The sequence below is a fragment of the Salmo trutta genome, chromosome 39, assembly GCF_901001165.1.
Source record: "Salmo trutta chromosome 39, fSalTru1.1, whole genome shotgun sequence".
NCBI classification, from domain to species: domain Eukaryota; kingdom Metazoa; phylum Chordata; class Actinopteri; order Salmoniformes; family Salmonidae; genus Salmo; species Salmo trutta.
Genome location: NC_042995.1, coordinates 19,864,958 through 19,878,998, shown reverse-complemented (window position 1 = coordinate 19,878,998; position 14,041 = coordinate 19,864,958). Strand labels below are relative to the sequence as shown.

The 14,041-nt window shown below is 43.9% G+C and overlaps 1 protein-coding gene across 1 annotated transcript in view; it reads left to right on the top strand.

Moving 5' to 3' along the window:
* LOC115179354 (low-density lipoprotein receptor-related protein 1B) overlaps positions 1 to 14,041 on the top strand; it is a 203,359-nt gene that overhangs the window by 125,111 nt on the left and 64,207 nt on the right. Inside the window, exons 50-58 of the mRNA XM_029740789.1 lie at positions 131 to 256; positions 1,622 to 1,741; positions 2,578 to 2,706; positions 4,548 to 4,670; positions 4,790 to 4,930; positions 6,368 to 6,555; positions 7,682 to 7,865; positions 10,392 to 10,477; positions 10,674 to 10,802. Coding sequence (XP_029596649.1) covers positions 131 to 256; positions 1,622 to 1,741; positions 2,578 to 2,706; positions 4,548 to 4,670; positions 4,790 to 4,930; positions 6,368 to 6,555; positions 7,682 to 7,865; positions 10,392 to 10,477; positions 10,674 to 10,802 — 1,226 coding nt within the window. The remainder of the gene's footprint in view (positions 1 to 130; positions 257 to 1,621; positions 1,742 to 2,577; positions 2,707 to 4,547; positions 4,671 to 4,789; positions 4,931 to 6,367; positions 6,556 to 7,681; positions 7,866 to 10,391; positions 10,478 to 10,673; positions 10,803 to 14,041) is intronic.

The following is a 14,041-nucleotide window of genomic DNA, read 5'->3' as shown; positions in this document are numbered from 1 at the left end:
CTACTGTTGATGTGGCCGTGTACCAGGCAGACACCGGGCCCTGGTGGAATGCATTTGAAGAGATTTTGAACATAGCCCGGCCTCGCAGTTTATTGTTCTGAATGGATCTTGGCTTCTGGTTTCTCCCCAGCTCCTTCCCTCAGAAAGAGATGTGAGGACGGCCATTTTGCTTGCCCCAGTGGAAACTGCATCCACACTGTCTGGTTGTGTGACGGAGTGAAAGACTGTGAAGACGGCGCAGATGAATTCCAGTGTGGTGTGATAGACATATTTATATCATATTTATTTACATTACATTTATTTTAGCAAGCACATTGCACTGAATTGTATCCACTGACACTGACGAGAGAGAGAGTCTAAATTATTCAAATGACTCACGGGAACGATTGGATCATTGTGTTGTAGGGTACGTACCTGCATGAAATGTTGACAAAGTACGAGGTGGCGAAATATAATGGAGAATTTCTAGGTTGAACAATTTCCCCTTTTTTCCTGTATCCACTGATGTGTCTGGTCAATACATTTGGTCAATACGGCCAGATGAGAAGACAAGATAACCCAGTGTTGGCGGTTCGTCCATGTGGGTCATTAAAGGAAACAGTGAAGGGGTGTCTCCTGCTGAGCCTGAGCCCAATGTTTCCATCCCTGATTTGACCCCTATGTGGAAATCTCCCACAATCACTGTTCAAAGCCCCTCCTGAGGAATACTGACGGGAGGAGACGTTTCACTCCTGCTGTTTGTTCTTCAGGGCAGAGCGGTAGACTATGCTGTCGTAACGCAAACAGAATAGCAATGGCAAATATCCTATTTATATTTGCTGTGGATTTGCTCGTCGTCGGGTGTATTTCAACGAGTCCCGGCCAGTAGCGGTCGGATGCACACACAGCGTTGTTGGTGCTGTTTGTGTGGCTAGTTCACGCTGACCTTGTCCATACAGCCACACAGTATTTGTTAATGGTTGCTCTCTGAATGCCCAAGGAGCAAAGGAAGCAGCTCCGCGGTGTCATCATTAAATTGATGTGGAATGCAAACAGATAAACAGACAATTCTTTCTTTCTTTATGTCTCTCCCTCTCTTATCTCTCTCGTCTCTCCCTCTTTCATCTCCCTCCTCTCTCTCTCTCTCTCTCCCTCTTTCTCGCTCTCGCTCTCTCTCTCTCTCTGCTTGCTAAGGCTGAATTCTTTTTACGTCACTTGGCACTCCTTTGTATATGGTTTGACTGTAAGACGAGCATTACTTTGAAAGTGCTTACGACTGAGAGAATGGTTTTGCCGTGTTGGTGTATCTAATTTCACAGATGACATTGATGAAGTGATATAATTTTCCACCTGCATTAGAATAATTTGCTTCAAAATTGGTTACCTTCACCTCCGTACGTGATATTATTTTCTTCACCTTTTCTGAACAAAGACCTACCTTCTTTCTTGTATGTGACTTGACTGCAATTTCATATTACTCTATAACAGTTGAAACCTGGGCCCATTTGGACTTTGCACACATACACTACCGTAATAAATCATGAATTTATCACTGCTCTCTGCATGGTTAATTGTGAAGATGTTTACATACTTCCTCTCCCAATGAAATACCATATAATATGTTATATTTCATTCTGTCTAGACTTGTCCTGCCTGTGGAACCAGTTTGCCTGCTCTAAGAACAAGTGCATAGCCAAGCAGTGGCTTTGTGACGGAGAGGACGACTGTGGGGATGGATTGGACGAGAGTGCAGAGATCTGTGGTATAAAAACACGCCTGAATTTATTTACATTATGTTGACTCAAATGTATGTAGAAAATGTGGAGAACAGCCATAAATCAACATCAAAGGGACAGGGAAAGGGGCCTCCTGAGTGGCGCAGCGGTCTAAGGCACTGCATCGCACTGTAGATCTGAGACGTCACTATAGATCTGGGTTCGATCCCGGGCTGTGTTGCTGTCGGCTGCGCCCGGTAGACCCATGAGGCGGCGCACAATTGACCCAGCATCGTCTGGGTTAGGGGAGGGTTTGGCCGGCTGGGATGTCCTTGACGGTCCGTACGGGAGTTGCAGCGATGGGACAAGACTGTAACTACCAATTGGATATTGCAAAAAAGGGGTAAAAAGTACAAAAAAAGGGACAGGGAAGATTAATTTAATATATTTGACATTTTATGAGATAAATCCTTGTTGGATATCACGAAATTGGGGAGAAAAAGGCGTAAAAAGTACAACAACAAAAAAAGAGACAGGGAAAGATTAATTTAAGATATTTGTCATTTTATGAGATACATCCTTGGTGGAGATATATGGAGATATGGATTTCACGTTTTTCAGTAATATTTGCACAGACCCTTCAGAAAGTCTTGTAAATATATATATTTCTATTTCTGTAATTGTGCAGATTCTGTAGCCTGAGTGCCAGTCTGTTTCTGCTGTCTTGCCAAATCCTTGTCACTCATTATCATACCAAACATGTTTGGCGTGACAATTCCTTAAGGAGTTGGTAAGAGAGCTAAAACAGACTGCAACTCAAGCTAAAGATTCTTCAGTTCGGTAAAATAATATTTTGACCACGACTCCTATTGTACATATCCAGGTACGGCTACCTGTGGCCCAGGGTTGTTTAGTTGCCCAGAGTCGTACGCCTGCGTCCCCAAACACTGGCTTTGTGATGGGGAGAGGGACTGTCCAGATGGGAGTGATGAGCTCTCTGCTGCTGGCTGTGGTAATATATTGTTCTGAAGTTCTCCAACAAAAATCACAGTCATAGTGTAGTCACTCCCTTTTCTAAAGCACATAGTATAATGATAATAATAATGATATGTGTCTAACAGTGTAGTCCAAGTCTCTTTTGTAAAGCACAAATGTCTCAATACATGTTTGTCATAGTGTACTGTCCTCTGAAGGCCTCTGGACAGAAAGTACACAGTCATAGTGTAGTCACTCGGTCCCTTTTTTAAAGCACAAATATCTCTATATGTCTGACAGTGTATTCCGAGCCCCTTTTTCTGAAGCTCAAATGTCTCGACACATATTTGTCATAGTGTACTGTCCTCTGAAGGCCTCCGAACCCGAAAGCACACAGTCATATTTTAGTCACTCAGAATCTCCTTTGTAAAGCACAAATGTCTCAATATGTGTCTGTCATAGGGTATTGTCCTCTGAAGGCCTCCAGACAGAGACCAAACAGAAAACCATCATAGCATAGTCAGACTCAGTCCCATTTATAAAGCAAAAATGTCTCATTACGTTTGTCATTGTGTATTCAGAATCCTCATTGTAAAGCAGAAATTACTCAATACGTTTCTGTTATAAGAAAAAAATATAAAAATAATCGGCCCTCCATCTCCTGCAGTACTGTAAAACCATATTTCCCCCTGACACATACACTACATGGCCAAAAGTATGTGGACACCTGCTCGTTGAACATCTCATTCCAGAACTATGGGCATTAATATGGAGTTGGTCCCCCATTTGCTGCTCTAACAGCCTCCCCTCTTCTGGGAAGGCTTTCCACTAGATGTTGGAACATTGTTGAAGGGACTTGCTTCCATTCAGCCACAAGAGCATTACTGAGGTCGGGCACTGATGTTGGGCGATTAGGCCTGGCTCGCAGTCGGCGTTCCAATTCATCCCAAAGGTGTTCGATGGGGTTGAGGTCAGGTTCTCTGTGCAGTCCAGTCAATTTCTTCCACATCGATCTCAACAAACCATTTCTGTATGGATCTCGCTTTGTGCACGGGGGCATTGTCATGCTGAAACAGGAAAGGGCCTTCCCCAAATCATTCTCCTGGCATCTGCCAAATCCAGATTCGTCCATCGGACTGCCAGATGGTGATTCATCACTCCAGAGAACGCGTTTCCACTGCTCCAGAGTCCAATGGCGGTGAGCTTTACACCACTCCAGCCGTCGCTTGGCATTGGGCATGATGATCTTAGGCTTATGTGCGGCTGCTCTGCCATGGAAACCCATTTCATGAAGCTCCCGACGAACAGTTATTGTGCTGACGTTGCTTCCAGAGGCAGTTTGGAACTCGGTAGTAAGTGTTGCAACCGAGGACAGACATTTTTTACGAGCTATGAGCTTCAGCACTCGGCAGTCCTGTTCTGTGAGTTTGTGTGGGCTACCATTTCGCGGCTGAGCCGTTGTTGCTCCTAGACGTTTCCACTTCACAATGACAGCACTTACAGTTGACCGGGGAAGCTCTAGCAGGGCAGAAATTTGACGAACTGACTTGTTGGAAAGGTGGCATCCTATGACGGTGCCACATTGAAAGTCACTGAGCTCTTCTGTAAGGCCATTCCGCTGTGAATGTTTGTCTATGGAGATTGCATGGCTGTGTGCTCGAATTTTATACGCCTGTCAGCAACAGGTGTGGATGAAATAGCCAAATCCACTAATTTGAAGGGGTGTCCACCTACTTTTGTATATATAGTGCACCTTGTTAATAATGTCCACATTCCTATAGAAGTTCAGATCCTTTTTGAGAGGGGTGTAATGGTGTGAAAAAATCTTAGGTATTTCATTAACAAATTGGCCCTCCCTCCACATATTTCTTATCACAGCCCCCAACAACACGTGCATGGAGGGCATGTTCCAGTGTCGTAATCAGGTCTGCATCCCACAGCGGTTCGCTTGTGACCATGATGATGACTGTGGAGACGGCTCCGATGAGACCCCGGAGTGTAGTAAGAACTTCTCTCTCTCTCTCTCTCTCTCTCTCTCTCTCTCTCTCTCTCTCTCTCTTGTATTTCCTCATGTTGTGTTCTGACTGCACATCCTGCCTCTTGCCTCCTGTGTCCTACAGAGTACGGGTCCTGCAGTCTGGGGGAGTTCCGCTGCACAGATGGCCGCTGTTTACCCAGAGTCCAGTGGGAGTGTGACGGCCATCCCGACTGTCTCGACCAATCAGACGAGCTGCCACACAACCCCAAGTGTTCTGCTGCAGGCAAGCCTTTCATCTGATACAACACAAGTGTGTGTGTGGGTGTGTGGGTGTGTGTGTGTGTGTGTGTGTGTGTGTGTGTGTGTGTGTGTGTGTGTGTGTGTGTGTGTGTGTGTGTGTGGGTGTGTGTGTGTGTGTGTATGTGTGTGTGTGTGTGTGTGTGTGTGTGTGTGTGTGGGTGTGTGAGAGAGAACAGAAGAGGCACAGACCACCCCAGTCTCGCCATGTCCCAGCTGGTTTGAGCCTATTACCAACACGTTATGCTCATAGACCTGCTGGGAACAGGGCTGATACAAATTGAGTTGATAGCAGGGCCGTGCTCAGACATTTCAGGGGGCAGGTGCTCAAAATGAATGGTTCTCAGTTTACTGATTGTGATTTATCTTCAATGGTCTTTATAATATAATCTATGATCTTCTGACTCATGATATATGGGCTGGCTGGCTAGTAGCTTGTGTGGATATTTTTAGTATATGGTGGTTAGGCAGGTCACCTGTGATACAAGTCATTATTCGACGTCCATCCATGCCTGAGGACGTCGGGAGATGCCGTGGAAACCAGCCACTAGGGGCAACAGCGAGCGCTGTTACCTTCAAGTAGTCATTGTGGACGTGGATGGCAGATGGGCCGAAGCATCCGCCTATGGTTCCAAAGTGCCCAAAGGATACATGTGTAAATCCAACGATAGGTTATTTTTTATATTTTGGTTTTACGCCTATCCCAAACCTTAACACTTACCTTAACCATTCGGAGTTAATGCCTAACCTTAAGAATTCGTAGTTGATGCCTAAACTTAACCTTGGAACAATACAGAGAAGTAATCAAACACTTTGAAATGTGTTCTTCGGAACAACTTCGAAATTTGACATTTGAGAAACATGGATGAACGTCTTGACTACCTCTGTTGCTGTTGCCATGACACTCATTTGCAACTCCCGACTGAAGAAGGGATGGAGTTGGGTCGGAGAGTCGTAGATGCAGCCGTTCCTTTCTGTCTTTCTGCCTCTCTCTGCTGCACGTAGGCTATCAGCCAACCAGGCCGAATAGTGATGATCATGTAAATCAAGTGTTATCAAGTGTTATGCTGCTGTATCAGTACTGTTGATATTTAAACTTGACGACATCACAACGAATTTCGGACAGTGGGTTCAGAACAACAACGTCAAAAACTGTGTACAGAAATATATACAAATACCACCACCCAAAAGGGCAGTTGGCGAGTAGGAGGGCAAAGGGGGAGGTGCTCTGGCACAGGTACACCCCTATGTGTACACGTTCCTGGTTGATAGAAATATGTTTAATTGACTGTTTAATTATGTTGGCCGGTTCTCCAGATCCAGATTAAGCCTAGTACTTAATCTGGTTCCGGGAATTCAGAAGTCTTGCATTCCTGGCTTTCACAGAAAGTTAGAATCTAACACGTACCACTTTGTTCTGTAGAAAGCTTGTGCAACGGCTCTTTCTTCATGTGTGTCAACGGCCGCTGTGTCTCGCTGGCCAGCCTGTGTAACAGGAGGGACGACTGTGGGGACGCGTCAGACGAGAGGAACTGTCACGTCAATGAGTGTCTGAACCGTCGAGTCAGTGGATGCACACAGGACTGTGAAAACCTGCCTGTAGGCTACAAGGTAGGAAGGTACCCCTGCTCGCTTTCTCAGAATTGCGCACGCACGCACGCACGCACACAGAATCACAAGTCATGAACTGTACAAGGTTATTTCTCAGAGTCTCACACACACACACACACACACACACACACGGTATAGCTCGAAGTATGGTAAACCACTAAGCTCTTACAACATAAAACTAAGGCTTAGCGAAAACTGTTTATTTATGTTTTGCAAATAACACCGGTGTTATTACATTCCATATATTATCATGTTTAACAATAAAACAAACAGAGCCTAAATGAACATACTATGTGGACTTGATATTTGTCAGAATGGAACAGGTTCTGTTTTCCAGAACATTCTGCTCCTGGCTTACCATATGTGTTTGTTTGTGCTATTCGTACTAAATAACCATGACCCTGGTACATGCAGTACAGTTGTCATGGTTGTCGTAGCATGAAGGAGCGGACCAAAGCGCAGCGTGTGTATCGTTCCACATTTTCTTTATTAAACTGTGAAACTATGCAATACATACAAATAAACTGAATGAACAAAAACAACAAACCGTGACGAAGAGTTACAACATACACTTACTCAAAAACAATCTCCCACAAACCCAGGTGGGAAAAACAACTACTTAAGTATGATCTCCAATTAGAGACAACGATGACCAGTTGCCTCTAATTGAAGATCACCCCCCCCCCCCAAAAAAACATAGAAATACAAAAACTAGAACATAACAACATAGAAAATCTAAACTAGAAAAAAAACCTGTCACGCCCTGACCTACTCTACCATAGAAAATAACAGCTTTCTATGGTCAGGACGTGACAACAGTATATATGTTGGGATCTGCCTGGTTGCTGTAAGCCATTGGTTGTCAGAGAAAAATGGATTTAAATCCATACTCTGTAAGATGTTCATACCATCAAAGAGTGGCTCGCCAACAAAACAAACCATGGATTTTGCACTCAGAACCTATTAAATCCCGTTGTGTCATAGTATCCCTGTATAGTCAGTAGTCATACCCAATGGCGACAGTACCCCGTGACTTTTCTATTGATTAATTCAGTGCCTCAGTGCCAACACATGGATTCTGCTAGAAAAATAATGGCTCTCAATTTCTCCCTCACGTCCGATCCAGTGCAAGTGTTGGCCGGGATTTCGCTTGAAGAACGATGGCCAAACGTGTGTTGACATTGACGAGTGTTCATCCGACCTCCCCTGTAGCCAGCTCTGCGTCAACACATACGGATCTTACAAGTGTCTGTGTGCAGACGGCTACGAGGCACCAGCTAAGAACTCACACAGCTGCAGGTCTCTCTCAGGTATACCTCTTTCTCTACCTCCATCATTTTCTCTTCTGTTCTTTTTTTGTTTTCTCTCTCTCTCTCTCTCTCTCTCTCTCTCTCTCTCTCTCTCTCTTCTCTTACCCATCTGTCCTTGTATCTGTGCCTCTGCTGCTTGAGGTACCCCTTTCTCCATCTTATCCTCTTTCGTCCTTTCCTTCTCCATCTCCTCTCTCTTCCTTCTTATCCATCTGCCCATGTATCTGGTCCTCTGTCACCCACCTTCCTGCTTGATTTGTTTTAAATCAGGGACTTCGGGAAATCACAGGGGAATTATTTTGCCGTCAGAACGAGGATCCTGATTAGTTAAAAGAGAACCCTAGAATATGTATGAAGTAAAACTACTTGTTCTATCTCTATGGGAAGGTACCTGTAGTGAGCCCAGTCAAAGAATAGCATGTGATGGTGATATATACTAGGGCTTGGATCTAGGGAGGAAATCAGTGATTGTATAAGACAGACACCTCCAGAGCATCTGACTGTAACGTTACTGCACCTGCAGTAGGATAATGAGACCATACATTAAAAGTAATGACTTTATGAGTAATGATGAGCTACTGTGCCTTGCAAAAGTATTCACCCCCTTGCCATTTTTCCTATTTTGTTGCATTACAAACTGTAATTTAAATAGATTTTTATTTGGATGTCATGTAATGGACATACACAAAATAGTCCAAATTGGTGAAGTGAAATGAAAAAAATTACTGGTTTAAAAAAATGTGAAAAATTTCTAAACGGATAAGTGGTGCGTGCATATGTATTCACTCCCTTTGCTATGAAGCCCCTAAATAAGATCTGGTGCAACCAATTACCTTCATAAGTCACATAATTAGTTAAATAAACTCCACCTGTGTGCAATCTAAGTCTCACATGATCTGTCACATGATCTCAGTACATATACACCTGTTCTGAACGGCCTCAGAGGCTGCAACACCACTAAGCAAGTGACACTATGAAGACCAAGGGGCTCTCCAAACAGGTCAGGGACAAAGTTGTGGAGAAATACTGATCAGGTTGGGTTATAAAAAATATCAGAAACTTTGAACATCCCACGGAGCACAATTAAATCCATTATTAAAAAATGTAAAGAATATGGCACCACTACAAACCTGCCAAGAGAGGGCCGCCCACCAAAACTCACAGACCAGGAAAGGAGGGCATTAATCAGAGAGGCAACAAAGAGACCAAAGATAACCCTGAAGGAGCTGCAAAGCTCCAAAGCAGAGATTGGAGTATCTGTCCATTGGACCACTTTAAGCCGTACACTCCACAGAACTGGGCTTTACGGAAGAGTGGCCAGAAAAGAATAAGCAAACATGTTTGGTGTTCGCCAAAAGGAATGTGGAATTCTCCCCAAACATATGAAAGAAGGTACTCTAGTCAGTTGAGACTAAAATGTATCGTTTTGGCCATCAAGGAAAACACTATGTCTGGCGCAAACCCAACACCTTTCATCAACCCGAGAACCCATTTTACATTTTAGTAATTTAGCAGACGCTCTTATCCAGAGTGACTTACAGTAGTGAATGCATACATTTCATACTTTTTTTTCTTCTTTTTTTCTCCATATTGCTCCCCCATGGGAATCAAACCCACAACCCTGGTGTTGCAAACACCATGCTCTACCAACTGAGCCACACGGGACCAACACCATCCCCACAGTGAAGCGTGGTGGCAGCATCATGCTGTGGGGATGTTTTTCATCGGCAGGGACTGGGAAACTGGTCAGAATTGAAGGAATGATGGATGGCGCTAAATACAGGGAAATTCTTGAGGGAAACCTGTTTCAGTCTACCAGAGATTTGAGACTGGGACGGAGGTTCACCTTCCAGCAGGACAATGACCCTAAGCATACTGCTAAAGCAACACTTGAGTGGTTTAAGGAGAAACATTTAAATGTCTTGGAATGGCCTAGTCAAAGCCCAGACCTCAATCCAATTACGAATCTGTGGTATGACTTAAAGATTGCTGTACACCAGCAGAACCCATCCAACTTGAAGGAGCTGTAGCAGTTTTGCCTCGAAGAATGGGCAAAAATCCCAGTGGCTAGATGTGCCAAGCTTATAGAGACTTACCCCAAGAGACTTGCAGCTGTAATTGCTGCAAAAGGTAGCTCTACAAAGTATTGACTTTGGGGGAGTGAATAGTTATGCATGTTCTGTTTTTTTGTCTTATTTGTTTGTTTCACACAAAAAAATATTTTGTATCTTCAAAGTGATAGGCATGTTGCATGTTGTTTAAATCAAATGATACAACCCCCCCCCCCAAAAAAAAGATCTATTTTAATTCCAGGCTGTAAGGCAAGGAAATAGGGAAAATGCCAAGTGGAGTGAGTATTTTTGCATGCCACTATCTCTGAGAGCATGCTGCTACAGTCACCCCTGCATAGTCATATGTGACTCTTCAGGACCATCACTCTGAGATTATTTCTTCGGACTATATTGTTAGTCGTTGTCGTCGTGTATATAATTGCTGTATTTTTTTTTCTTCTTGTATTTTCTTCAGCTGAAGAGCCCTTCCTGATTCTGGCCGACCATCATGACATCAGGAAAATAAGCACTGATGGATCCAATTATACTCCTCTAAAACAGGTAAGACGGCTCAATATTTAAGGATGGAGGAGGTTTCTTATGCACAGAATCATTTTATTGACCATCTCACTTGAGTACATTGAGCATATCCTTGTATGTCCTGTATGTCTCTCCACAACCAATCATGCAAAGCAATTGCTCAGGTATTTTTTTTGTAACAACAATACAACATGTACCTGATGACTGTGTCCCGCAGGGCCTCAGTAACATTATAGCAGTGGACTTTGACTACAGAAAGGAGATGATTTATTGGATCGACTCAAGCTCTCCTGCCCTAACCCAACGGAGGATAAACAGAATACGACTGAATGGGAGCGACCTGAAGGTACAGTAGAGTACCGGCTTATACATCAGGTTTGGGGTAAATTTAAGTTATTCAATTCAGGAATTTAACAGATTCCAATTCAATAATTGAAAAAAAAGGGCATCTATTTTCAATGACTTTTCAATGACGTCTGCTTCCAACTCACACTCTCAAACACGTAAATCCCCTGAACGCAGCTCACTTTCCAGCCCACTTTTCAGCTCACACTCTCGAACACGTAGATCCCCTGAACGCAGCTCCCTCTCCGGATCCCAATCACTTGAATTCTAATCACCTGTTCACACACCTGCATGTCATTATCACACACTATTTAGTTCAGTTCTTTGCACCCCATCATTGTGAGGTGTTGTTTGTTTTGTGACACACTTCTATTCGGAGCCCTGTTTTTCCCTGTAATTTACTCCTCCGTGTATGATAGTTTGTGCCCGCCTCACTAACGACACCTTTTGTCTATTTCCTGCCTGTACTTTAGCGGATTTCCTGTTTTCTACCTATTGCCTGATCTCCCGGACTACGTTACTAGCCTTTTCCCTGCCTGTACCGTTACCCTTTTGGACCCCCTGTGTATGACCTTCTGCCTGCCCCTGGACCCAGTTACCTGCCTCCTGTGGTCCTTTACAATAAACACCTGCTGCGCCCTGCGCTTGAAACCAGCTCTGTCTCCCATCGTGTTCATTACAAGGAGGAGCTATTTATTTCAAAAGTTGACGCATTTGTAATTTATTCAAATCACTTCCTGAATTGAGTGTCTTCAATTCAAATTGACCCCAACCGTGTTCTACATTAGTCTGAGGAAGGTGTGTTGTGAGATAGTGTTCCAGTGGTTAATGTATGAGCCTGAGGGAAGGATGCCCTTTATCCATTTTCTCTCTCGCTCTCATTCCCCCCCCCCCCCCCACCAGGCAAGATTACACCGCTAGAGATGAGATGTTGAGAAGGTCCTATAGGTGCTTTATAAATCCAGAATTAAACACCCTGACTGTGCAGCGGTTTAAATGTGACTAAAGGTGACAGTCTTCCCCGGCTGAAGGTTGAGCCGAGGCACATAAAAAATTTATTCTATAGGAGGGATTATGACCATGTAGCGCCTAATGCACAATGAGATTTTAACGCATTCCATTGTCATAAAATGTACAGTATAGAGTGTGGATAATTCCTTAGACGCACAGCTTCTTTGTTTTCATTACACCTCGGAAATACTTTATTGTTTTGGACCTAAACCCCCTGTTAATAATTCACAGCGTTATGTAGTTGATGGTGTACATGAGTATTAGTTTAAGGTGTTTGACACAGAACAATGGCTGTTGGTTTAGGTTTTGTTTTTGTCATATTTATGACAATATCATCATACTGTTATGACAGTTCAAATAGTGTTATTGAACCCTGGTACGATCATGTTATGCACCATGGATACAGTACAGTATTGAATGTGCTTCCTTTTCTTTGGGTGGGGGGGGGGGCAATTTTGCACTCGTAAATCAGTGACATTGGCACACAGAGGGAGATCTCTGACTCTGTATCTCAATGTCAATGACAGTATCAGTGTGCGTGTATTTGCGTCCTTGAACATGGCTGGTCTCCTATCATGGCTCCCCATTTAGCTTTCCGAAGGCCAGGGTCAGAGTCTGGGTGAAGTTAGAGTGACAAGACAACCTGAGTACCTAATGGGGCTCCCCTTGGCTCGTTATCATTAATACAGGGATAATGACTCATTATAGCTTTACCGTACCCAGGATCCCTCCCGTCTGATTCGTACTTTAGCTCACTGCTGCCGAGATCCTTCAGAGTAGAGACCGTTTCTGTAGTTACTAGACCAATGTAATCACTATAATGAAGGCGATATTAGAACTGTTTGCAGTGCAGATCCATAGAAGGCTGTTATGAGTCGTAAGGGCTTTTCACACTGTATCTTCTTCATTTGGGACAAAATCACTCCAGGGCTAGCTTACCTTCCATTCACACAATCAATTGTTAATCACGGGGTAACTGAACCCAACTGTCTGGGTTAGAATGTGAGGGCTCCACGAAACAGGTTACAGTGATTTTCTGATTCATCTTGAGTTGCTTTATCGGCCCAGTGCAGTCGGAAACATGGTTTTCCTGTGTTTTATATATACTTCCACACTATGAGGTTGGAATAATACTGTGAAATTGTGAAAATGATGATGTCCTTTTAGGGCAAGAGCTGTTCAAATCAAATCAAATTTTATTGGTCACATACACATGGTTAGCAGATGTTAATGCGAGTGTAGCGAAATGCTTGTGCTTCTAGTTCCGACCATGCAGTAATATCCAACAAGTAATCTAACCTAACAATATCACAACAACTACCTTATACACAAGTGTAAAGGAATGAATAAGAATATGTACATAAAAATATATGAATGAGCAATGGCCAAACGGCATAGGCAAGATGCAGTAGATGGTATAGAGTACAATATATACATATGCGATGAGTAATGTAGGGTATGTAAACATTATATAAAGTGGCATTGTTTAAAGTGGCTAGTGATACATTTATTACATACATTTTTTCATTATTAAAGTGGCTAGAGATGAGTCAGTATGTTGGCAGCAGCCACTCAATGTTAGTGATGGCTGTTTAACCGTCTGATGGCCTTGATATAGAAGCTGTTTTTCAGTCTCTCGGTCCCCGCTTTGATGCACCTGTACTGACCTCGCCTTCTGGATGATAGCGGGGTGAACAGGCAGTGGCACGGGTGGTTGTTGTCCTTGATGATCTTTTTGGCCTTCCTGTGACATCGGGTGGTGTAGGTGTCCTGGAGGGCAGGTAGTTTGCCCTCGGTGATGCGTTGTGCAGACCTCACCACCCTCTGGAGAGCCTTACGGTTGTGGGCGGAGCAGTTTCCGTACCAGGCAGTGATATAGCCCGACAGGATGCTCTCGATTGTGCATCTGGAAAAGTTTGTGAGTGTTTTTGGTGACAAGCCAAATTTCTTCAGCCTCCTGAGGTTGAAGAGGCGCTGCTGCTCCTTCTTCACCACGCTGTCTGTGTGGGTGGACCATTTCAGTTTGTCCGTGATGTGTACGCCGAGGAACTTAAAACTTTCCACCTTCTCCACTACTGTCCCGTCGATGTGGATAGGGGGCTGCTCCCTCTGCTGTTTCCTGAAGTCCACGATCATCTCTTTTGTTTTGTTGACATTGAGTGTGAGGTTATTTTCCTGACACCACACTCCGAGGGCCCTCACCTCCTCCCTGTAGGCCGTCTCGTCGTT